We start from the raw sequence: 25,709 nt of genomic DNA on the forward strand, positions 1-25,709 counted from the left end.
CCATTCACATCTGTATTTCCACTCTTCCATTTCTTTGTATATGGAATAATTTGTCATGGAAACTGAGAAGAAATGCTTTCTGAGCTATCAAAAATAGTTTATAACTCTTAGTAATAAGTTTTTTAAAATGCCCATCTATATATTGGAGGTAGAGGCAGAAAGTCTTCATTTTGAGGCTGGTCAGGCAACTAAGGGGGTGAAACCCTGTCTCAAAAGCAAACCAAAAGCAAAAGGAGGGCTGGGAATATGGCCTAGTGGCAAGAGTGCTTGCCTCATATATATGAAACCCAGGGTTCAATTCCTCAGCACCACATATATAGAAAAGGCCAGAAGTGGTGGTGTGACTCAAGTGGTAGAGTGCTGGCCTTGAGCAAAAAGAAGCCAGGGACAGTGCTTAGGCCCTGGGTCCAAGCCCCACGACTGGCAACAACAACAACAAAAAAGCAAAAGGACTAAAGACATACCTTGTATGGTAAAGCATTTAACCAGTCCCTAGTATGTAAAAAAAAAATGATAGAAAGGAAATTACAGGTAATGTTTATAAGAAATTAAACAATGACTATTTCATTAGCAACATGAAGATTGGGAATGGAAAAGCTATTGTTCTTTGGGCAAAATCACATTAACAAAATGATTGCTAAAGGAAATATTCTAATAGGTTTAAGAAAACAATTTTTGCATTTATTCCCTGGGCTGAGAGAGGGATACAAAAGAAGGACACTCTGGAAGACTCTGGTAAATACATGGTGAAGGTATCAGATTGGAATGGCAAAAATGTCACTGTAAAAGAAATCAATAAAAATGTCATAGGTAATCAGTACCAAACTGTCAACTTGAATAGTAACACAGTCATTAAAGATTTATGAACAGATGTCACTGCATTATAAAATACTGAGAATTATATCTAGTGAAGACAGATTCTTAGAGTGACAAGAATTATAGGAGAACTTTCAGATCATTTAGAGAAGCCTTAAAGACAAATTGCCTAAAAGGATCTGCCTGGACAGGAATTCTGAGGAGAGAAACTCTCTCCAGAGATAAGATGCAAGGTAACTCTGCAGCCGCCACTGCCTAATAGAACATTTTAAAACGTAAAACACCAGAACACTGAAAATACAGAATGAGGCAGCCCTATACCAGGCATTTCTGCCAGTTCTGATTATGAAGCAGGCTCTTATTGACTCTCCCAGATCATTTTCCCAGGAGAAAGATCATAATGACTTTGATTTGATCCATCCTCATTCTTCTCCAATTCCTTATAAGAACAGATTTAGAAAATAAATATCCAAGGGACTCATCTTTGGGGGTCCCTCTCTTCAGAGTCTTAGTACTATCCTTTCAAGGATTTCCTTTTACTTTAAAATAAACTTACTCTATGTGCATAAATGGGAAGGGGAGGGGAGAGGAAGGGAGAGGAAAAGAGGGGAAAGGAAGGGGAAGGGGAGGGGGGAAAGGAAGAGAAGGGAAGGGAGAAGAATGGAAGAGAAAGAGAGAAGAGAGATGGGAGGGAGGAGAGAGATGGGAGAGAGAGAGAGAGAGAGAGAGAGAGAGAGAGAGAGAGAGAGAGAGAGAGAGAGATCCAAGATAAAGGTAGTAGCATGCAACCATGAAACTGTGGAAAGCTACCTGGCAGAAGCCAGGCTCATACCAGAAAACTGCTTTCCAGTGCGGGGAGGAAGGGCTGGAAATAGCATAAAACCAAGGCCCCTGTCACTTGAGATTTGGTCCTGGGGAGATGAGTCACTCCTTTGATGTAGAGAAAAATAAAAGAGTGTATGGGGCCAGGTACCAGCTAGGCCTGTATTCCTGGCTATTTGAGGAGGCTGACATCTAAGGAACATAGTTCAAAATCAACCCAGGCAGGAAGGTCCATGAGACTTTTTATCTCTAGTAAACAACCAAAAAGCCATAAGTGGAGCTGTGGTTCGAGGGTTCAAGTGATAAAATGCTAGCCTTTAGCACAAAAATTCAGAGAAAGCACCCAGGCCCCAAGTTCAAGTACCAGCACACACACACACACACACACACACACACACACACACACACACACACACACACCTACCAGGTGCCAATAGCTCATGCCTATAATCCTAGCTACTTAGGAGGCTGAGGTCTGAGTATTGCAGTTTGAAGTCAGTCCAGGCAGAAAAGTTCATGTAACTCTTATCACCAAAAAGCAAGAAGTGAAGCTATGGTTCAAGTGAGAGACTCCTAGCCTTGAGCAAAAACAAAACTCAGGAATAGTACCCAGGCCCTGAATTCAAGCCCAAAGACTGGCATGCACACAGGTGCATGTGTTACTATCAATAAAATAACAGGTTAAGAATAATAATTGCGGGCTGGGAATATGGCTTAGTGGCAAGAGTGCTTGTTTCGTATACATGAAGCCCTGGGTTCGATTCCCCAGCACCACATATATAGAAAACGGCCAGAAGTGGCGCTGTGGCTAAAGTGGCAGAGTGCTAGCCTTGAGCAAAAAGAAGCCAGGGGCAGTGCTCAAGCACTGAGTCCAAGGCCCAGGACTGGCAAAAAAAAAGAATAATAATTGCCTCTTATCGGTGATGTAGTTAAGATAGGTAGGGGGCTGGGAATATGGCCTAGTGGCAAGAGTGCTTGCCTTGTATACATGAAGCCCTGGGTTCGATTCCCCAGCACCACATATATAGAAAACGGCCAGAGGTGGCGCTGTGGCTCAAGTGGTAGAGTGCTAGCCTTGAGCAAAAAGAAGCCAGGGACAGTGCTCAGGCCCTGAGTCCAAGGCCCAAGACTGGCAAATCAAAAAAAAAAAAAAGATAGGTAGGAAGTTTTATAGTAGTTATTTTTATTTATCTTTTATTATCTCATAGAAGCAAGAAAGAAATATTTACTAGCCTTGAGTGCTAGCCTTGAGCAAAAAAAAAAAAAAAAAAAAAAAAGAAACCAGGGACAGTGCTCAGGCCCTGAGTTCAAGGCCCGGGACTGGCCAAACAATCATTAATTGCCATATCAAACCTCTGGAATTGGGTCTTCTACAGTCTCCTATAGTTGGATCATAAATGTTCCCCTCAAAGGTCTATGTGGCAAAAGATTGGATCCCAGAGAGGTGCTATAAAGAGGCAGTGGAACCTTTAAGAGGTAGATCCAACAGAGAGGTATCTGGGTCATTTAAGGGGTGTCCTGAATGGGGATAGTGGACTCATCCATTCCTCTCTTTCACATCCTAGCAGTTTTGCTCCACTACAAACTCCCCCTGCAATGAACCCAAAGCAACAAGGCCAATGAGTCATGGACTGAACTCTACAAAGCTGTGAACCAAATAAACCTTCCCTCTTGATAAGTTAATTGTCTTAAGTATGTGTAACAGTAACTGAATACTGACTAACAAGGACATGAATATATAGTCTGCCTTTTCATTAACCTGTGATTGATTATTTTATTTGCATGAATTAAATAACTAGATATTAACAAAAACCATTATGCATAATAGAAGCCCAAGATCCAGAAAAGCAAACTCATTTGCCTCGGGTCAAAGCGTGAGGAGAGGCCTAGTTTGTAATTTACCTTTGTAAGCTTTTTTAAAAAGCCTAATAGTACCTCATTTATCCATAATATCTGGCACCGAGTTGTCAATATACTGTATTTGAAATTTTTTGGTAAGTAAAGTTTCTCTTTCATTTGATAAAAATGATATATTTTAATCATTTTCTCATTCAATATTCATTTCCCTTCTTATTAATATTTAGCAAATCATTATCGTGGTTCATATTCTAAAACTCTCATCTCTCAGAACAAAAATGAATGCTATAAAGAAATATACAGCAGGGCACTGGTGGCTCACACCTGTAATCCTAGCTACTCAGGAGGCTGAGGATTGTGGTTCAAAGCCAGCCGGGGAAAGAAAAGTCCCGGTGAGACTCTTAGCTCCAATTAACCACTCAAAAACCACAAGTGGTGCTGTAGCTCAAGTAGTAGAGCACTAGCCTTGAGCACAAAGAGGCTCAGGGACAGTGCCTAGGCCCTGAGTTCAAGTCTCACGACCACCACCAACAACAACAAAAACCACAGAAAAGAAACCACCACCATTTTTACCTTATTTTGTTTTGTTTTGTTTTTGTTGCCAGTCCTGGTGAGCACTGTCCCTGGCTTCTTTTTGCTCAAGGCTAGCACTCTAGCACTTGAGCCACAGTGCCACTTCTGGCTTTTTTCTATATATGTGGTGCTGAGGAACTGAACCCTGGGCTTCATGTATACGAGGTGAGCACTTTACCACTAGGCCATATTCCCAGACCCATTTTTACCTTATGAATGAGAATCCACTCACAAAAAAGTGACCAGATTCTGAAGGGCAGGGGAAGAGTAGGAAAAGCACAGGAGTTTGAGGGACACCCAGGAATTTACAGAGAAGCAAACAAAACAAAGCAGGAGAGAATTGGCCAGGAGTCCCCTGCAGGCTCCCAGCTGAGGGAGGAGAGCCCCAACACTTCAACACCAAGTAAATCTAGATGGTCCCACTAAGGGAATCACCAACTCCAGCTGTAGGAAGAATAAACACAACCTGAAAAGCTTACTGCCAACTCAAGAACTTGGGAAGTGAGGGCTAAGGGCTAATCCGCTATGCGAGGCTGGACTGGGAGGAACTAAGATATTCTGATATTGCTTGGCCCTCGTATCCTTGGGAGTCACCACAAAGAAGCACTCACAGTTCAATGAGCAACAAGACACTTTGTCTAGAACGTTGATTTAGAACAGTTATAAGAAATGTATCGGGCTGGGATGTAGCCCAGTGGCCAAGTGCTTGCCTAGCAAGTGCAACGTCCTGGGTTCGATCCCCAGTACCCAAAAAGAAAAGACAAAAAAAAAAAAAAAAAAGTATCAAGGGAGGTGAAAATGGGCAGCAGGGAATAGCAGAAAAAAAATTAATCTATAGTAATAGCAAAAAAAATTAATCCATAGGAAGCCACCCTGCAGCCAAAAGCTGGAGTCGGCAGAAGCTGTCAGTTGGGTGTATCAGAGGCTGGAGGGTTGGGAATTCCTGCTGAATCAGAGAACAGCAACTCGAAGTCCCACCCTGAAAGAGCTGTGGTCCCTCAGAACCAAGAATAATCACACTATATTTGTTTTATGTAAGTCTTTATTTTTGTTTGGGTTCAATTTTCTCAAATATTGTATTTATTCAACAGAATGGTTTATCTTTTCTGTAAATCTGATCAAGGTGATTTACCTTTTATCTGCTATCTTCCAGCATAAATGTTATTTTCACTCATCTAATCTTGTATTGTGCTTCTGAATCCTATAACCAGTCTTTTAGTATTCTCTTTTGAATCATAGCTTCATTCCTTTCCCATAGCTCCTCTCAATCTATTCCCTCCATATGTACAAGTAGAACTCTTGTGTTATTCATACTCTCCTTATCTCTACTCCATCACCCCTAACTCTTCCTCCTTATCTTAATCAGACCTGGTAACTAGACTACTTGAACATCATTTTTGTTTTTGCTATTTTTGTTTGTTTCATTTGTTTTTGTGTTTTTCTCTCTGTTCTTTCTTGTTCTCTTTCCCTTCTTGAGTATTGGTATAATCAGTTTGTATATGTGTGCATACACATACATGCACACATGCTATGAACCTAATCAACTCTCTCACTTCACCTTTCCCCACTCCCTAACTTGACACATTAACTAAATTAATACTTACCTCATTCCACCTTCCAATTAATCTCACCCACAAAGTTTATCTCCCCCTCCTTTCTACTCTGTATATTCTAATCATACCATTTCTTCTATCTCTTTTCTACAGAACATAGAGATACTCTGAATTTTATATCCATATAAAAAATCAGAGCAGTAGGAGTGAGTTGTTTTCATTAAAACAAAAAGCAGCTTACCAGCTGCAATAGCCTGTGAAACCAAGCATCCTCATTCTGGGAGCAAGTGTCCCACACACAATGTCTTGAGCATGGAAATCAACTATTTGTCAACTTAAACCTACCATGGTAATCCATACCATCATGCAACCACTACCCATTCTTAACAAAGCTGCAAGAAACAACCAACTGAAAGCATAAAGGAGATTGAAACAAGGAATCCTGGCCCTCATTTGTAAAACCTAACAAAAGAACACGAATTAATTAATAAACAAGGTAACACATCTTTCTCAAAAAAAAAAAAATAATTCTACAATTAAGGACTTCAGGAAGAGTGAAAACGAAGAAAGTCCAAACAATGGGTTCAATAAAATACCAAAAGATTAGTGAAATAAAAGAACAAATATTTTAAGAACTAGACACATTCAAAGAGGATTAGAAGAAACAAGAGAACAAACATAAACAACTGAATGATAAAGACAGCAAGGAAGGATATAAGAGAGAAAGTCAATAACAAGATAGAAATCTTGAAAAAGAAATTAAGTCAAATCCTGGAAATGAAGAACACAACTGCCAATTTAAAAAAACACAACACAGAATAAAAAGCTATTTAATGGAGCAGAAATTGAAAACAGATGTTGAAGGTAAAACAGAGGGATTAAATTAAACAATTAAAGAAATTGAAAAACACTTAGGAAATACCAAAAAGACTTAAGACCTCTCAGACTCCGCCAAAAGTTCAAACCTATGCCTAAAATAAATTTTTTTAAAAGACTATAAAAGAAGGAATAACATTGTTCAAAAAAAGAAATATACTCTTTACCTGACTTATGAAATGGCAGCCTCTTTGTAAAACACAGGCTTAATAATATGATGTTTTAATAATTTAAAATATTATTTAAATATCATAATTTAAAAAATTTTAAGAACTATGTCGAAGACTTGATTTAGGATGGAAATTAAGACTATGGCTTTTATATACAAGACAGACATGTGGATGAGAAAAAAACACAGAAAAGGACATACCCTTACATGCCTAATAAAGGAGCCAAAGTACTCCAATGGGAAAAATGATCCTTTCTTTCCTCCAACCAATGTTCTAGAGCTATTGAGTAGTTTATTAAAAAAAAAAAAAAAAAAAGAAAGAAAGAAGGGGCTGGGGATATGGCCTAGTGGCAAGAGCGCTTGGCTCGTATACAGGAAACCCTGGGTTCAATTCCCCAGCACCACATATATAGAAAAGGGCCAGAAGTGGCGCTGTGGCTCAAGTGGCAGAGTGCTAGCCTTGAGCAAAAAGAAGCCAGGGACAGTGCTCAGGCCCTGAGTCCAAGCCCCAGGACTGGCAAAAAAAAAAAAAAAAAAAAAGTAGCAGCTAAGCACCAGTGGCTCACACCTGTAATCTCAGCTACTCAGGAGGCTTAGATCTGAGGATCCTGGTTCAAAGCCAGACCAGGCAGTAAAGTATGTGAAACATATAATCACATAAAATAATTTTTATTAATGAACTCCAAGAAATGGAAATAAGAGAGGTTTTGTTATTTTGCTTTTTGTTTTTGTTTGTTTTCTTCTTTGTTGCCCTTTATTACTGTATCTTTTGTCTGGTATATAGGTTTATCTGTTTGGGGGAGGGTAAGGGGGAGCACAGAAATGGTGGGACAAAGGATGAAAATGCAGCAATGATACTCACTAGATACTATGTTGAAAACAAACTATACAACTTGTGAGGGAGGAGGGTTGGAGGTAAAAATGGGAGAAAAGGAAGGAAGAGGTGATATTGTTCAAAAAGAAATGTACTCATTACCTGACTTATGTAACTGTAACCCCTTTGTTGTACATTGCCTTTACAATAACAATTTAAAAAAATTTAAAGACTCTTATCCCCAATAAACTACTTTGAAAAGTCCATAAGTAAGTAGGGCAGTGGCTCAAGAGGTAGATTACTAGCCTTGAGCAAAAGAAGCTCAAGGGCAGAGCTCAGGCCCAGAGTTCAAGCTCCAGGACAGACAAATATAAGGCAAATAAACAAACGAAAGTTTGACATTTATCTCACATCATATAAACCACTTCAAAATGTATCACAGACTAAAATGTAAATACTAAGTTATAAATACTCCAAAAGAAAACGTTAGCATTTCCCTGGCCTTAAGTCCCCAGCTCCTCCCATTAGACCCCAGACCCATCCATACCTAAACTCCCTGCTCTAGAACTACAATGGGCCACTCCCACTCACCATGAAGACCTACCTACTTCCCCTTTAGCCCCAGAGAGAAGCTGCCACCTGGGTAAGTAAGGTGCAGACGCCATGTTGCTCCCTTTCCCCTTGGAGATATGGCCCCACTAATAAACCTCCTTATGAACCTTCTTCTCCTGTCTGTGACTATCTCCGCATGGTCCCCTGGGATGGTTGGGACATATCCTTTCAGAAAATATAGGATCTGAGCACTTGTGACTCATGCCTGTAATCCTAAACTATTCACGAGGCTGAGATCTGAGAATCATGGTTCAAAGGGATTCTGGGCAGGAAAGGCCATGAGACTTATCTCCAATTAACCACCAAAAAGGCTGGAAGTGGAGCTGTAACTTTGGTAGAGCACTAACCTTGACCAAAAATGCTCAGGGAAAGCATATAGGCCATGAGTTCAAGCCCTGGAATAGTTTTGTGCATGTGTGCATGCGCGCGTGTGCACACACACGAAAATAGAGAATAGTAACCTAAGCATCAGCAAAAAACTCCTCAATATTGTAGAAAAACACAAGCCGCAAAAAGTAACAGGGTGATAAATTCTATTCATTAAAATTAACAACATCTATTAAATTAAACTCAAATGAAAAGTAAGCCACAGACTAGGAGAAAATAGCCACAATATGCACTTCTTCCTTTTTATGTTTTTATGATGACACAATATTTTTATGTGCACAGCACACCATGTTTAACACATTTTATACATAACCATATAGACAAATCCTCCAGACTATTCTCTAAGATGATTGTCATAACCAACAAGTAAAAAGAAAAAACAAGGGGGGACGGGAGTTGGGGGTGGGAGGGAAAGTGGAAGAAAATGAGGGAGGGGATAAAACTGTTCAACAAGAAATGTACTCATTACCTTACATATGTAGCTGTAACCCCTCTGTAACCCCTCTGTACATCACCTTTACAATAATATTAAATTAAATTTTTATTTTTATTTTTATTTATTTATTTTTAGCCAGTCCTGGGCCTTGAACTCAGGGCCTGAGCACTGTCCCTGGCTTCTTCCTGCTCAAGGCTAGCACTCTGCCACTTGAGCCACAGCGCCGCTTCTGGCCGTTTTCTGTATATGTGGTGCTGGGGAATCGAACCTAGGGCCTCGTGTATCCGAGGCAGGCACTCTTGCCACTAGGCTATATCCCCAGCCCTAAATTAAATTTTTAAAGAAACAAAATAAATAAAGAGAAAGGGCCCATATCCATAGGCCACTTAGAACTGAAACAGAATAGGAAGACATTTGCATGAATCTTGCTGAAGATGTGCTCCAGGCATGCTCTGGCCTGAGCAAAGGGCTGACTCTAGTACTTTTTTGAGGTAGAGAGGCATGTGTTCATGGGACTTGAACTCAGGACCGGGGACCTGTCCCTTAGCTTTTTCATGCAAGGCTAGCACTCTTACCACTTGAGCCTATGGCTCTACTTGTGATTTCTGGTGGTAAATCAGTCTCATAGACTTTCCTGCCCAACCTGGTTTCCTATCGTGTTCCCCAGGCCTCAGCCTCGTGAGGAGCTAGCATTACAGGTGTGAGTGAGCAACAACAACAAAAACCTGACCCCTAGCAGGTGACAAAAGCAGTAGTACCAGGAGCACCACAGCATTAGAATACACCTTAGCAACATGGTTCACGATCATGGATGCTTGAGAACATATACACTGGAGAACATACTGGATGTAAATTAGAAGTTAACCACAGTACTTAAATTCTGATCACCACTTGGACTATTACTCCCCATTGTTGTCTTCAGAGTGTCAATGTTTCTTGACTTATTCAGGATCTCTATTTGCTTCCAGCAACTTACATTGTTTTCTGGGCTTTTTTTTTTTTTTTTTTTTTTGCTTTTAATATCTTCTGTTTAATTTTACCTGGACTTGCCATCTTTAGAATTTAAGATATGGCACTTAAATGTATTTATTTACTGAATTAAAGTTATTTATTTACAGGTAGGCATCAATCGTTTGCGCCTATAAACCAAGCTACTCAGGAGGCTAAGATGTAAAAAAGTTAGTTTGGGTAAGAAAGTCTGTGAAGCTGTTACCATCAATTAGCAAAAAAACAAACCAACCCCAAAACATTAAGTTTCATATGTTAATAATGCACTTTGTACAGAACATTACATTTTTCTACAAACAGTGGCTCTTTTTCTTAAGCTTTCTTTAATGGTCAAGTTTCCAGAATTAGTGGTAGTACAGGAGGAATTACCACTAGTCAGGAATATTATGAAAGCATGAAGATATGCAACATATCAGACCAAAGAGCATGCCAGTTTAATAACATTTACGTATTTAAATTCTTCCATTATTTCTAGAATTTAAGATCTACTAGAGAAAAATAATTTAGTGTTCATTACTCCACGCTCATATTGCCTTTGCTCTGAATCACAAGTAGGTAAAATGCTTTGAAAGAAATATTGCTAGATTAAAAAGGAACAAGTCAACAGAACTACTTACTGTAAACTATATTTGATAGATCAGTTTTCTATCCACTTACAAAACCTTTACAAAACCCAAAGAAAGATTTTAAAAGTTAAGATGCCAATAACCTATCTAAAACTACCCAAATAATCTCTTTATTTCATACTTGAAGCTTTTATTTATACTTATTATTTTTTTTAAAAGTCACTTGATAAGGAACATTTGCAGGTTTTTTTTTTTAAGATCCAACAGCTGAGATGAATACTCAACAGGTCAAAGCAGTGTTCATTAAATGATCACACCTTCAACTAATCAAGGAAGTCTAGTAATTCTACAGGCTATTCTATGTAGTTAATTGTGTCACAATTGCTTTCTTTCCAAGCCTGTGTCTTTTTCTTATTGCATTTACTGAAGGCTCCAGTATGAGGACTTCCCCATATCTGAGATGAATACATACTCCCACTTCTTTTTTTAAATTTTTTCTGTGTTTGTTCTGGGCATAAACTCAACCCTTAAAATTTTTTGCTCAGCTTTTGTGCTCATGGCTGGTGATGTACCTCTTGAGCCATACCTCCAGTATGGCTTTTTGTTTAGAAATTTTTTTTTTTTTTTTTTTTTTGGCCAGTCCTAGGCCGTGAACTCAGGGCCTGAGCACTGTCCCTGGCTTCTTTTTGCTCAAGGCTAGCACTCTGCCACTTGAGCCACAGCGCCACTTCTGGCCATTTTCTGTATATGTGGTGCTGGGGAATTGAACCCAGGGCCTCATGTATATGAGGCAAGCACTCTTGCCACTAGGCCGTATTCCCAGCCCTTGTTTAGAAATTTTCTACTAATGTTCTTTCCTGCCTGGGCTGGCTTCCATTTGTGATCCTCAGATCTCTCAGCCTCCTGAGTAGAAGGATTACAGGTGTGAGTCACCCACCATACCTGGCTGTTTGTTCTTTTTGTGACAATCCTGGGGCTTGAGCAAAGGGCCTGGGTGCTGTCACTAGCTCTTTTTTTTTTTTTTTTTTTTTTTTTTTTGCTTGAGGCTAACACTCTACCACTTCCAGTTTTTTGGTGGCAAATTGGAGATGGAAGAGTCTCATGGACTTTGCTGCTCAGTCTGGCTTTGAACCGTGGTCTTCAGATCACAGCCTTCTGAAATTCCAGTAGTAAAGAAATCCTGTGGTACTGAAGACTGAAGGCACAGGGTGGATAAAACAAGTAGAACAGAAAAATTCAAGATGAATTTTGATTGCAGAAGTCCCTAGACCACACACGTTTTCAATACTGCACTGCTTATGTGCATTTCTGTTGTGACAAAACTCAATTTTGTGACCATGTAGTCTGTACATACCTGGACCAGCCACAACAGCCGCCACTGCCCAGTCCAGCCCTGGGTCAAGCTCCTCAGCCAGACAAAAGGCCACAATATGCACTTCTAATAAATGACCTGAATTAAAAATATATAAGGTGTCCTTATAATTCAACAAGAAGTCAAATGAATATCAGGAAAGTCCATCTGGAGATGCAGTCCCTGAGGAAGGAACTTCACCTGGTTTTGCTTACCATGGTGTCCTAAGCACATGGCACCGTGCCTTCCTACAGGAGATGTTCATATTTAGTGATTTAATGACAAGAAAAAAAAAAGGTGAAGTTGGGCATGCAGTCTGAGAAAGTGTATTTCAGTTCAGCTGAGAATTGATTTTAATGATTTGAAACTTGAAAAAAATAGATCTTTGTTCTTAATTAAGATAGGAAAAGGTCAAGAGAAAATTTTTGTCTTCTTCTGTTATTCATAGCTAAGATTGTCAATCTAGAACCTTGGTTTTGCTGCACCTTTATCTACAGGATTCTTTATTTATTTATTTTGAGGCAGGATCTTAGTAAGCAGCACAGGCTGGCCTCGAACTTGGAATCCTCCTGCTTCAATTTCCAGAGTGCTGAGACTACAGGAGTGCACCCTCATACTTAGCTGTGATTTCCTGACTGTGAAGTACTGCACACTGGGCTGGTGATGTCTCTCAATGGCAGAGCATAGAGCAATAGGCTCTATGCCAGGCCCAGGGTTCAGTCTCCAGAATATACACACACATGCATGTACACACACACACACACACACACACACACACACACACACAGTCGAATATGTGCCTTGTGTAATGCTTCTGAAGAAAAACTGCAAAATTAAGAGGTAAATAAAAATTTCCTAAAATCCCATTGCCCAACTGATATTGAGCTCTTCCTTCTCCATGTTCCTGTTTTCCTCATATTTTGGCACCCATAGCATAAAATGCATAAAAACAGAGATTGGCTTGGAAAGGAGTTTGGTGGCACTTATCTGACATAATGCATTAGGAGAACACCATTTTCTCTGGACTCCTTATCTGTAAACAGTTTGGGGGGCTCTTCAGTAAGTAGTCAGAATGCCTTCTGTCCATACCCTCTGTACCTATAGGTGGTAACCACATCCCTTTTAGGAAAATGAGTTGGCATAAAAAGGGCACAGAGTTCATTAGAATTTCAGAATATAGTTCCCCAGGTGCCATCTTTTGTCTTTGTGTGTGCATGTTTGTGAGTGTGTGTGTTGTTTTGGGGGCTTGAACTCAGGGCCTGGGTGCTGTCCTTGAGCTTTGTTCCTCAAGTCTGGCGCTATACCATTTGAACCATAGCTCCACTGCTGGATTTTTGGTGGTTAACTGGAGACAAAAGTCACAGGGACTCTTCTGTGTGGGCTGACTTCAATTAGTGATTCTCAGATCTCAGCCTCCTGAGTAGCTAGGAGTATAGGCATGAGCCACCAGTGCCTGGCTTTTTCTGTCTTCTTAACATTGATTTCATCTATTATTCAGAAAATATGAGTTTGTTTATAACAGATTTTCCAAACTATCTTCACACCCACATAATCAACAAATGAATTTGCTTAAATCTATGTTCTCTGGGAAAAAAAGGCAAGTTTGCAAGTAGATTCAGTCTTGCTGATTTTTATCAGTCATATCTATTTATGACCATCTTTCCTAACTGCTGTAAGGCCTGCTCACAAAGAGCAACCCTCATGAATCTTTGTTATTTGTGTTCTTCCTCCCCTAAAAAACGTTTAGTGGAAGAATTGACCGTCTACCTGGAGAGACAGAGATGGAATTCCAGCAGCGACCACACAAATAGTTACCATGTGTCCCAAAGCAGATAGAAGTGCTGTTGTCTTCAGAGTGTTAACATGCTGCCAGGACACCTAAAGTTTAGCTTATATCACAGATTTCTTAAGAACTTGTTTAAAGACCTTCCAAATACTGCCAGTACCAAAAAAAACCAATCCTTTCTAGCAAAAGAACCTATGTCTAAGATATATAACTCAAAACACTCAGATCTTTGAGCCAAGTCTTGTTTCTTATTCATTCAGATCTCAACAGAATGGTGCACACAATATATTCACCTCATGACTATTTATTGCTTATTCCACAATCAAACATGCCATGTTAAAGGTGAACTTATCTTTTTTCCAAACTCCTTTAGATTCAGTTTAAGACTTGATGCTTCCTTAGTCAAATCCATGTCTCTGATACACAGGATGAAAGAAAATACTGTGAATGGGAAAGAAGAACCCATCAGTTTTGTGGTCCTTCCACTATTGGCAAAAAGAGGTAGAAGTAGGGCAGGGCATAGAGGATTGAAGGAATGTAGGTAAGAGCAATGCAAGATAGTATGTACTAGACAGTAGGGTCATGGAAGTATGAGATTGGGTAGGAGGAGGGAAGGAAAACTTTTCAGTACAATTCCTGGCACAACTGGAGTGTCAATACATGTCTAATGAAAGAAACTAGCCTCTGAACATCATCTAGGTGGTAAATGGGCCTTCCTACATGAGATAGCAGGACGGGATTTTACATGAGGGCCAGGCACATCAGTTTCCAGATACATCCAGTACTGTACCTGAAGCACTAGGTATGACAGTGCAAACGATATCCAGAAAAGCCAATGTAGTAGGATAGAGATCTACTAATGTCTATACTTTGTTGTGAACTATTGACAGTCCAGTGGATGGCAGTTCTTTCAGAAAATCTGATGGTAGTTTAGCTGAGAGACCAAAAGGTAATAATGTAAGATAGATGATGGTTGGAACTGAAAATAAAACTTGGGACCTAATAAGTTGCTACTCAAATCATCAATCAAGGACATTTTTCTCATCTTAAACAAGTTTAACTTTCTCTTCATCGTGCACTTTTTCCTGGTATCTTCACTTGCCCATAAAATTTCTCTCTGCCTGCCTTTCCCTCTGCTCTGTTCACCGCCTAGCCAAGGTGGAGATGAGCCTCTAGATACTGAATTCATCAGAAACTTTCCCATTCTCTAAGAAAAATATTTTTATTTTTAATTGAAATAGTAATTTATAGGGCACAGGGTGACATTTCAGTACTTGAATACCACATGTTAATGGTCAGATCAGGCCAAATGGCATATTCAGGAATCTTGAAAACATTTATCTTTTGAGCTTCTTTTTGCTCAAATTTAGCACTCTATCACCACCTGAGCCACAGCACCGTTTCTGGCTTTTTCTGTTTATGTGGTGCTGAGGAATCAAACCCAGGGTACCATGCATGCTAGGCAAAGCACTCTACTGCTACGCTACATTCCCAGCCCTAATCAAATACCTTTATGTTGGGAAATAGTCAAAAATCTCTCTAGCTATTTTGTAATATACAATTAACTGTTGTCAACCACAATTATCCTGAGGGGATAATTTCCAATTCCTACCTTGCTGGACTTCTACCTTCAGTATTGAACAGGTTGTCCTCTATTTCTTACTCTCAACTTCCAGTTCTTAAACATCTGTTTTACCTGGTTTTCTTCCTAGTATATTTCAGCTCTTCCACTAGGAGCAATGCACTAATGACTCCCAGCTCTATCTACCTTCTCTCCTGACTCCAACTGCCTCGACAGCCTCCCTTACCAGTCCCAGGGGCAATTCAAATGCCACAGGCTGGAAATCATCCAGCTGTATGTGCATGTGACCTTGGCCACATTAGTTAACTGAATGGGGCCTTGCTCCCTCAACATAAAAAGGGAAGGGAGATTCTGAATAACCACCTGACACGCAGCTGTAATCTAGAGATTAAATAACAGAATTGCAGCCCCCTGGCACATGGTAAGCGACCTACAGATGTTAACCATTAGTCCCTCAAGCCCAATCCTTCCTCATAAATTCCCCAGCTCACTCATAAACCCACCACTCATGTCATTCATCGAGGCAGAACCTCAAGCATCCTGCTGACACCCTTCTTTCCTAGGCATCCGCCTTCAGCCCTCATCATCCTCGGGAGCTGGAGCCATCCTCTGTCTCCATAACCCCACCCTATACAATCCTTCCATGAGGGACATGCGCACTACCCCACCCACGCGCCATTCTTCAAGGGCTCCCTTCTGGCTTGTTGGGGCAAAAGGGCTCCTTAGAACTTCGTGTGGCTCAGTCCTGTTGTCCTTACTCCATTTAGCTCCAGCTGATCGTCTGCATAGTGCTCTTCAAGCTCCTTCCACTTCCAGCCTTCCCCTACTTTTTCCAGCTTGGGGAGCCACTTCCTCTGGGAAGCCTTCCAGAGCTCCTAGTCAGAGTACTGGGTCTTTGTTCTCCGGGGCATGCTCTGCCCTCACACGTGTCTTTTATTATTACCTGCTCACCTGCCGGACCTCTCCACTGACTAGAGGTGTCTGCAGGTGGGAAAAAAAAATCGTGTTATTCCCATGCGCACCTGACTGCGGACACAGTGACCTGGTGTGTGTGTGCGGGGGGGGGGGGGGGGGGAAGGGGGAGAACTCAAGGAAAGTGAATCGGGCAATGTTTCCACGGAAAAGGAAACTACTTAGTTTAGGGAAAGCAGCGCCAAGGTTTGGGGGGATCCACTCCTCCAGTGGTGCAAGGCTGCTCGGCGGTTTCATCAGGCTTCCGTGGGTATCCAGCGCCGGCAGAACCTTCTAGTCCCGCCTTTGGGTTGGTACAGAATTAAAAAGAGTGCGGGGAGGGTGCAGAGCTGCCTCCCCTCCGCCCTGCTCCAGCTGGCAACGGCTTCCAGCGATCGGCCGCCCGGCGGGCAGAGGTGAAAGAAAGCCTTCGGCCTTTGTCCCGGGGTGGGGGGGGGGCGCAGCGGCGAGCGAGCGGCCCCGGGACTGCCGCGATCACCGGCCGGGCGTGGATCCTGCCCGCGCACAATGGCATACACAAAATGCATCCTCGGCGCCCGGGTCGGGAGGGGGCGCGCGCGCGCGCGCGTGCGCTCGCGCGCGTCCGGCGCGCGGCCCCAGCAGCCTGAACTCTTCGGCGCCCCCTAGTCGGGCTGGGGGCCCACGGTAGCCGCCGCCACCGCCACCGCCATCGCCGCCGGGCGGGAAAGCGGCTCGGCGTTCCGTGGTCACGCGCCAGCGGGCCCCCAGCGCGCGGCGAGGGCGGGGCTGGGCGGGACGTGGGCGTGGCCACGCGCGTGAGGGGCGGGGCGGGGTAGGGCGGGCGCGCGACGCAGGAAGCGCTTGGAGGCCCTAGCTGTCCCAGGGTGCCCTGCGCGGCGTGGAGTCAGGCCGCTGCTGCCGCCGCCATCCCGCTGGTTAGAGGGAGAGAGAGAGAGAGAGGAGAGGGAGAGAGAGGCTCGCTCGCTCGCTCGCTCGCTCGCCGGCCGGACCTGTGCGTGAGGGCGCGGGGGGCCGTGTCAGCGAGACGCAGAGCGCAGCCGCCACCACCAAACGGACATGTTGGAGCTCAGCGCCGCTACCGCCGCCGCCGCCTCTTTTTCCTTATCCAGCGAAAGGGACTGAGCAGGGGCCCGCCACCCCTTCGCCCCAGCGCGTCCGCCCGCCTGCTCGCCTGCCTCGCCGCCTCGGCCGCAGACCCCCAAGCCCACCGGGCCTCGGCCTCCGCCACTCGTCGCCTCCGTCGCCTCAGGCCCCGCCGGCTCCTAGCTCCGCTCCGCCGCGGCGCGAGGTCTATGTGACCGGCGGGCCCGAAGCCGTCGCCGCCGCCTCAGCGCGAACATGGACGCCGTCAACGCCTTTAACCAGGAGGTGAGGGGTGTTGAGGGTTAGGGGGGTACGGACCCTGCGGAGGGGAGCCGGGGTGGCTTCTCCCGCCGCCGGGAGTTTAAAGCTTCAGCCGGGGTGGGGACGCTTCCTGCTCGGGTTCTGGGACGGCGGGGCCTGCGCGGAGCGGCCTGCGTGGGGCCGGGAGAGGTCGCGGCCACCACGGGAACTGACCCCACGGCCCCTCCCCCGCCGGCCCCCGCGCGGCGACCCGGGCCGGCCCACCCAGGCCCCCACGGCGGCGCGGGGTCCTCCAACTGCGCGCCCCGGTGGCACTGGCTCTCCGCTCCCAGCCCCGTTACGGGCTGCGTGGTGCCGGGAGCCGGCGGGGGGCCGAGGAAGCGGGGCGGGCGGGCGGGCGGGCGGGTGGGGCTGGGGGCGGGAGGAGCGAGCCCGAGCTGCTGCGGGTCGCGGGGCTTTGGCGGAGCGGGCGGCCTGGGCTCTCCTGTTGCTCAGGCTGCGCCACGGCGGCCGCTGGACTCTGATCCCGGGTCGGGAGGAGCTGGAGAAGGGTGTTCGCCACCCCACGTTCCCCGGGATCCCCCCCCCCCACACACACACTTTGGGCGAGCGGGGTGTCTCCTCTTTTGGAGTCGGGAACGCAACCCCGTGGACCGGCGTGACGCCTAAAAAAGTTGAATGGGAGAAGGGGAGTATTTGCTCCACCTCAGTCCGCTAGGAAGCGGCCTCAGGGTTCTTCTCCCTGCCACCCGCCTCCAGGGGCAGTTAATCCTGGGTTCTTGGGAGACATTTACATGTGAAAACCTTCCCCAGCCCGGAACAATGCTGCCTTCCGCCTTAAAGCTTCCTAGTGCTAACTGTAAATCATTCCTGGGCTTGCTTTTGGAGGATGGTAGTCCATACCATTCCTATTTGTCAGAATTGACTTGCGAGGAGACTTAAAAATCCAGGGGCATTGTGGCAGCTGTTGTGGTTGGGTTGAATTAAATTATCTTTCATTTTCAAACTAAAAAAAAAAAAAATCAGATGTAGTTATTTCAGATGTGTAGATGTAACGTCCAGAACCTGCGACGGTCCCACAAAGAGATTTCATACTTCTAACTTACAATTGTGGGGCAACTTTGGATTTGTAGTGCACCTGAACACCACAGTTGAGACCATTCATTGCCGTGCAAGTTATCTAAAAAGTACCTTGCTGCACCTGATGGACACATACAGTAGTGGCAACTTACTGGATATTATCTTGAAAAGATTCAGTGGTGGTGATTTTCAAAATAATAACTCAGTTTTGGTTGCTAGAACATTTGTGATAAAGGCCCATATATATTTCAAAGTTGAACATGTACTGTTTCTTGAAGGTAAAATTGGCTGGAATGTTAGCGCCACAAAAACTGAATTTTTGCTCTTCCCTATCGTCCCCATCATAGCAGGTGCCTAGCAAATAATAAATGGATGAGAACTTGTAATAATAGCACAATTACTAAACGATTTCAAACACATTTCTCCCTCAGATGGAAAGTAACTTGGATGCTTTTCAGAAAAAGATTTTTAGAATCAAAAGTAATTCTAATTTCAATAATTATGGAAGCTGATATCCAGTACATTATTAAACAAAGTATCTTACATTAACCCAAAATTTTAAGCATAGTCGGAGAAGCCAACATTAGGAATGGTTTTGACTCCTTGGAAAGAGTATTTTGACTTTTAAATAAGCAAAACGAACATTTTCCTATCATTGTTTTCCTCCTTAAATAATTTTCACTTCTGTTCGTACTCTTTATATGCAACTTGCTTTTATGCTAAATAGATGTTGCCACCATGTCTGTTCTGCTAGATTGGAACTTTCTTGTGAAATTAACTGACTTTCAAACTCAATACTCTGTGTCTTCTGAACTGTTTCTCCCCATTCATGAAATGTTTCTCATTAAGTTCTTGATATCTTGAACCTCCATCTAGTTAGTCTTCATTCAACAGTTGGGGAGGGGAGGAGGAAAAGTGGGAGAAAAGGAGGGAGGGGGTAACAGTGTTTGACAAGAAATGTATTCATTACCTTATGTAACCTCTCTGTACAACATCCTTACAATAAAATTAAATTAAATTTAAAAACAACATTTGAGTGCCTATTCAGCTATGCAACTAAGTTCCTGAAAACCATGGAAAGAATCTCATCACCTAGGAGTTTAATACAGATGTACATGAGCTTCTCCTGTGTATTGTGGGATAGCAGTGGGAGAATCCATGAAGACTTTGGGAAGAGAAGAACAGTATTAAAAGGGCAACAGGGCTGAGAAATAAGTGTTATGGTTTGACTTTAGCTCTTGAAGGTTGATGAAGTAATTTGGAGACTGACAGATTTAATATTTGTCTAATGTATTCGAATTTCATTTTTAAGATGTGGATAAATATTGAAGGTTTTAAGTAGTGAGATATTATAATCAAGACTGTGCTTGATTCGTGGTGTTATGTTGTAGAAGGCAAAGACTCGGGAAAGATTGGCCAGTTGGAGCCTGAAATTGGAGACCTAAGTAAAACTTGAACTTGACAAGTGTAGTTTTGAAGAGTGGAAGGGTGCAAGCCAAAGGAATTCATGAATCTTGGCATTTGATAGGTTTATAAGCACCTTTTGCCTACACATTCTAAATGTTGAGACAGTTATACCATTGACAGAAGTCAAACAGTTATCAAAACTATATCATCTGAATAATGTGTTTTATTTCTGAATAGGTTGAATTTGAGTTAAATGTAGACCTGTCCTGTAGACATTTTTGGCAAGCAATTGGACATGTAGTGTTCAAACTTGGAATCAAGCAAGAGATTGAGGGAGACATCTAGGAGTCACTTTCAGAGGTGTCTAGCAATAATTGAGAGAGATTGATCACTACACATTTAGAGTGCCAGTAACTTTTATGTATACATGTGTAACTTTCTAATAGATATATATTACTATACAAGCATCCAATTATAGATGAGGGGAATGCTTTAATTCACCCAGTGGCGCATTGGTAACCAATGGCAAAGCTGGAATTTGAATGCAGGTCTCCCAAATTTAATTGCTGTTTGAAAATACTATTTTGTATAGTTACCAGGAGATTCGACAACGGTTTAAGACTTAGGGACACTGAAATCTTTGAGAGTAATAAAATCGAATCTTAGTGTTGAGTTGTTGGGGGGAAAGAAATAAAAGGTCAAATTTGGACTCGTTAGAATTTTTTTATTTTTATTTTTGCCAGTCCTGGGGCTTGGACTCAGGGCCTGAGCACTTTCCCTGCTTTCTTTTTCTATATATGTGGTGCTGAGGAATCAAACCCAGGGCTTCATGTATGCGAGGCAAGCACTTTTTGCTTGACTGACCCATGACTGATAGAAGAATGAATGTAAAGGAGAATATTAACCATCTACTAGGCACTGGTGAAATATAGTATATTTATATAGTATATATCATAAGGTTTAGACTTAATAAATGGTATACATATGCTTGTCTTTATAAGATGAAAATAGAGGCTTGAGCATTTTCACAGGAGCAGATATAAAACAGTGAGAGTCAATGGTTAACTTGGAGTAAAATTGAGGTAAGAGAAAAGGGACAGTTTGGGAGCAAGTGCTGGTGGCCCAAACCTGTAATCAAAGCTACTCTGAAGGTTGAGATCCAGAGGATTGACACTCAAGGCCAGTAAGGGCAGAGATTTCATTTCCAAGAAAATTAGGAAAAGGCTGGGCTGGAAGTGCAATTCAAGAGTACATCTGAGCAAGATCAATTATGGCCAATATTTGTATACCATGACTTATACATTCCTTGTTGTGAAGAGTTAGTCTTTGATTTGCAATTTTTAAGACATTTAATAATACAAGTATTAAAATGGTGCCAAAAATAAAACAATGAAAGTTGATCATTGTTTTCTTTGTTGATTAGGGGCTTAAACTCAGGGCCTGGTGCTGGGCCTGAGCTTTTTTGCTTGAGGCTAGTGCTCTTCCACTTTGAGGGACAGCTACACTTCTAGTTTTTGGAGGTTAATATGAGATAAGTCACCCAGGCTGGCTTTGAACCATGATCTTCAGATCCCGGCTTCCTGAGTAGTTTAGGATTACAGGCAAGAGCCACTGTCTCGTGGCTGTAGCTAATTTTTTGAGTATTTTGTTGTTGTTTTTTTTAGTAACAACTGTATTGTGAACTGTACCACTTGAGCCCTCCAGCCCTTTAAACAAATTCTCTCATCCCGCAGCTGTACCTCCCAGCAGAGACAAATAATGAATTTGGTGTTACTCTCTGGTCATAAACAATAGACATTCTGTGTTTGGTTGTACATGAGAAATTTATTGTACTTTTTCCCCCCCAGTCCTGGGGCTTGAACTCGCTGTCCCTGAGCCTCTTCTCAAGGCTAGTGCTCTTAACACTCAAGCCACAGAGCCAACTTCTGGCTTTTTCTGAGTGGTTTACAGGGGTGAGCCACCAGCGTCTGGCTTATATTTATATTTTTTTTTTGGCCAGTCCTGGGCCTTGAACTCAGGGCCTGAGCACTGTCCCTGGCTTCCTTTTGCTCAAGGCTAGCACTCTGCCACTAGAGCCACAGCGCCACTTCTGGCCGTTTTCTGTATATGTGGTGCTGGGGAATCGAACCCAGTGCCTCATGTATACGAGGCAAGCTCTCTTGCCACTAGGCCATATCCCCAGCCCTGGCTTATACATTTATTATTATTATTATTATTATTTTATTTTTTATTTTTTGCCAGTCCTGGGGCTTGAACTCGGCCTGAGCACTGCCCCTGGCTTCTTTCTGCTCAAGGCTATCACTCTATCATTTGAGCCACAGCGCTACTTCAAGTTGTTTTGTTTTGTTTTGGCTTCATCCATGCTAGGCAAGCACTCTATCTCTAAGCCACATTCCCAGCCATAGACATATTCTTTAGTGTGCTTTTATTAGTTTAAATGTTAATATTGTGAAGATGTAGTTCATTTTGTACTGGCAAACTTCAGTGAGCCTTCTTAGACATGTGTTCTGGTGCACATTCTCTTGGACAGCTGTTCTCAGATTTTATCTTTTGACCCCTTTAAAATTCGAAAGAGTTAGTACCACAGAGATTCCTATATATGAATTATCTATTGATATTTCTCTTATTAGAAATTGATGAGATATATTAATTTTTAAATGTATTGTTTTTAAAATGAGCTTATTAGGACTGGAGATGTGGCTCAAGCAGTATAGCATCTGTCTACTAAGTTCAGAGCCCTGAGTTCAAACCCCAGTACTGGGGACAGGGGGAAATGAGCTCATTAGCCAGGAGTTGGTGGCTTCTGGTGGCTGGTAATCCTAGCTGCTGAGGAGACTGAGATCTGAGGATTCTGGTTCAAAGCCAGCAGGAGTATGACAGATGTGAGACTTTTACCTCTACCAGAAACCCCCCCAAACCCTAAAACTCCAAGTTCAGGTGGTAGAATGTTAACCTTGAGCACCAAAGCTCAGAGATAGCACCCAGGCCCTGAGTTCAAGCCCCAGGATCTGCACACCCCTTCCACTCACTCCCTCACTTCCTGTCAGAAAAAAGAACTTACTGCATAATAACATAATCAAAATGAAGAGTAACATCTCCCAATGAGGTATTCTTTTTTTCTTTTTTTTTTTTTTAACCAATTTCACTTAATCTTTGGCTTAATAAAACCTGGACCATACCTATTTTTTCATTCAGTCTCACTTTTTTTTGGCCAGTCCTGGGCCTTGGACTCAGGGCTTGAGCACTGTCCCTGGTTTCTTTTTGCTCAAGGCTAGCACTTGCCACTTGAGCCACAGTGCCACTTCTGGCCGTTTTCTATATATGTGGTGCTGGGGAATCAAACCCAGGGCTTCATGTATATAAGGCAGGTGCTCTTGCCACTAGGCCATATTCCTAGCCCCTCAGTCTCACTTTAATATGCATCAGCCTTGGGGGGTGGGGGGGTGGGTGCTGTGTTACTTATGAGAATATCTCAACTAATATGAACACAGTTTTGGCCTCAATGGCCACTGAAAAAGACAAGAGCTCCCAGTGGTTCTTGAAATATAAAGAGTTGTAGCACTAATTGGTGGTACACATAGGAAAGATAAATGAGTGGTTTTATTTAATACTCATATTTAAAGTCAGGCCTAAATTAAGCCTTGTGAACACTTAATGCATGAATTGATGTTGGTACATTTATTCAGTTGTGCTGTCAGTCTCAACTCACCAAGTTACTCTGGAGAAAGGAGCTAAATTCCACTTCTCAATAGGGAGCTGGTTAGGCTTGATTGCCCTCTATAACTGATCATCTGCTGAGAATGAATCTGTGTTTCTAGCCTGTAATAGTCTTTTGGTTCTGATCATGCTTTTCTGAGAGGTCTAAGTAGAAAAAATGGACAAAGGGTTCAAACAAAATTGTTAGTAGTGTCTGGAGTAGATCAGTCATTTCTCTTACCTCATCTGACTGTTATCCAAGTTAAGAGAGATTTCTTTTGCTCTTAATTATCAGGGGATTTTTAATCTCTGACAACAGTTCAAGTCCAGCTTCATTGTAAGTGGAATAAAGGTGACTCTTTAGAAGTTTCCAAGTAGCATTTATCTATCAGTTTGTCTAGTATTTTGATACAAAAATAAGCATATGTACACATGATAAGATTGATTCAGGAAGAAATAAGAGTAATGGAAAAGTTTGGTTGAATGAAAAATATTGTGAAACAGAATTTGGGACAAACTAAACTGTATCTAATAATAGAAAGTTGACAAAATGGTGGTTTTTGTTTAAAACCAGGTTCACATTCTAGGTTGTTCTCTGCCATAGAACATAAATATTTAGAAACCTTTATATTCCACTATAGTAAATTGGCCTAGAAAACAAATGTGACTCAAAAATGGAATTAAGAATTATAAGCTAGGGTATGATATATTTAGTAGACGGCTCAAGTTAAATTCATCAGCTACATTCACAATTGAAGAACATTCATTGTTAACTTACAAAGGTTTATAGGAAGCAGCAGATAGACAGCAGTCTGCCTGTCAGTCTTACCTAGAAGGTGTTCAGAAATTTACAATTTATTTTCACAATAAATTTGAGAACTACTCTCTTTGTGTTTGGCATGGATCCTATTGACTGAGATGTCTACTTGCTCAAAAATTTTGTTTGGCATGATGGTTTATGGCGAGTATGTTAATTGTACATTTTGCTGTTTGGTAAGTACTTTTGAAATTTGATTCAAATTCCTGCTTCTTACTCTGTTACTTGTAAAGCTTTGTATTTCACAATATATTTGCTCAGGTCAGATTTTGGCCCTTTATAAATATTTTTATCAGAGATAATAATAACCCAAGAAAGAAAAAGGTATATATTTTTATATTTTGAATTAAGTATTCAAGCAAATGTGGGGTGGGTGTGGATGTATCTCACAGGATTGTTTACAGACCCAGTCCCACATGTTAGAGCTAACTGGAGGCTTTACTAATGAACTAAATTCCTTTTAAAGGCAGTGTTCAGAGTTAACACTTACATATTGTTAATTAAAATCAGCAGCACAGCAATAGTTTGGAGTCCCAGTTAAGAAAATATTAGGGTGAGGAAGAATATTTTATTTCTGACACAATTTAGAATTGTCAGTGCTTAATAATAATAGCAAACTGACTAAAGTTTTAATGTATTCGGAATCTTGAGCTAGTTTGCCTAATTACCACCTGCACCTGGATACTATTGCAATAGCTGAACAACTTTGTAGTCCATAATATCCCTCTGCAAGATCTCTAGTATATCTTTATTTACTTTTCCATTTTGTTTCTTAGGACCTAAGTTTTGGTTGAAGCAGAATTACAATACCCCATAAAGGAAAATAAATTACTATAAGGTGTCTTTTTTTGTAATTTATTTATTAATTAAACAAAATTTTTTTGACAAGGTATTGTGCAAAAAGAGTACAGTTACATAGTAGGGCAGTGTGTACATTTTTTGTGATATCTTAACCCTGTTTTTCTTTCCCTTCCCTAGGTCAGGTAGACATATATACAATACACAGTGTACCAAGAACATATACAGTAGCCACGTGGCCCACGCCAAAGAAAATTTGCCTAGGGCTTTAAATGTAATGTCGACATTAGACAATATGTCGACAATAGTCTATAAGGTGTCTTTTTAACTCTTTAGGAAACAAGTATTCTTTAAACTTCACCTTAATTGAGAGCTCCAAATGATAAATCCTCTTTAGAAAGGATA

General features: G+C 42.1%; 1 protein-coding gene and 1 long non-coding RNA gene across 5 annotated transcripts in view; one reads left to right on the forward strand and one right to left on the reverse strand.

Moving 5' to 3' along the window:
• LOC125351518 overlaps positions 1-25,275 on the reverse strand; it is a 28,113-nt gene extending 2,838 nt beyond the window's left edge. Inside the window, exons 1-2 of the long non-coding RNA XR_007210966.1 lie at positions 24,957-25,275; positions 10,529-10,532 (exon numbers count right to left, since the gene is read on the reverse strand). This is a non-coding gene — a long non-coding RNA (uncharacterized LOC125351518). The remainder of the gene's footprint in view (positions 1-10,528; positions 10,533-24,956) is intronic.
• Positions 17,067-25,709, forward strand: part of Scaf4 (SR-related CTD associated factor 4) — a 55,882-nt gene continuing 47,239 nt past the window's right edge. For all 4 annotated transcript variants that reach the window (XM_048346325.1, XM_048346327.1, XM_048346326.1 and 1 more), the window contains exon 1: positions 17,067-17,530. In XM_048346325.1, the coding sequence (XP_048202282.1) occupies positions 17,501-17,530 (30 nt within the window). In that variant the 5' untranslated portion in view covers positions 17,067-17,500. The remainder of the gene's footprint in view (positions 17,531-25,709) is intronic.

Source organism: Perognathus longimembris, chromosome 5, assembly GCF_023159225.1.
Source record: "Perognathus longimembris pacificus isolate PPM17 chromosome 5, ASM2315922v1, whole genome shotgun sequence".
Lineage (NCBI taxonomy): Eukaryota > Metazoa > Chordata > Mammalia > Rodentia > Heteromyidae > Perognathus > Perognathus longimembris.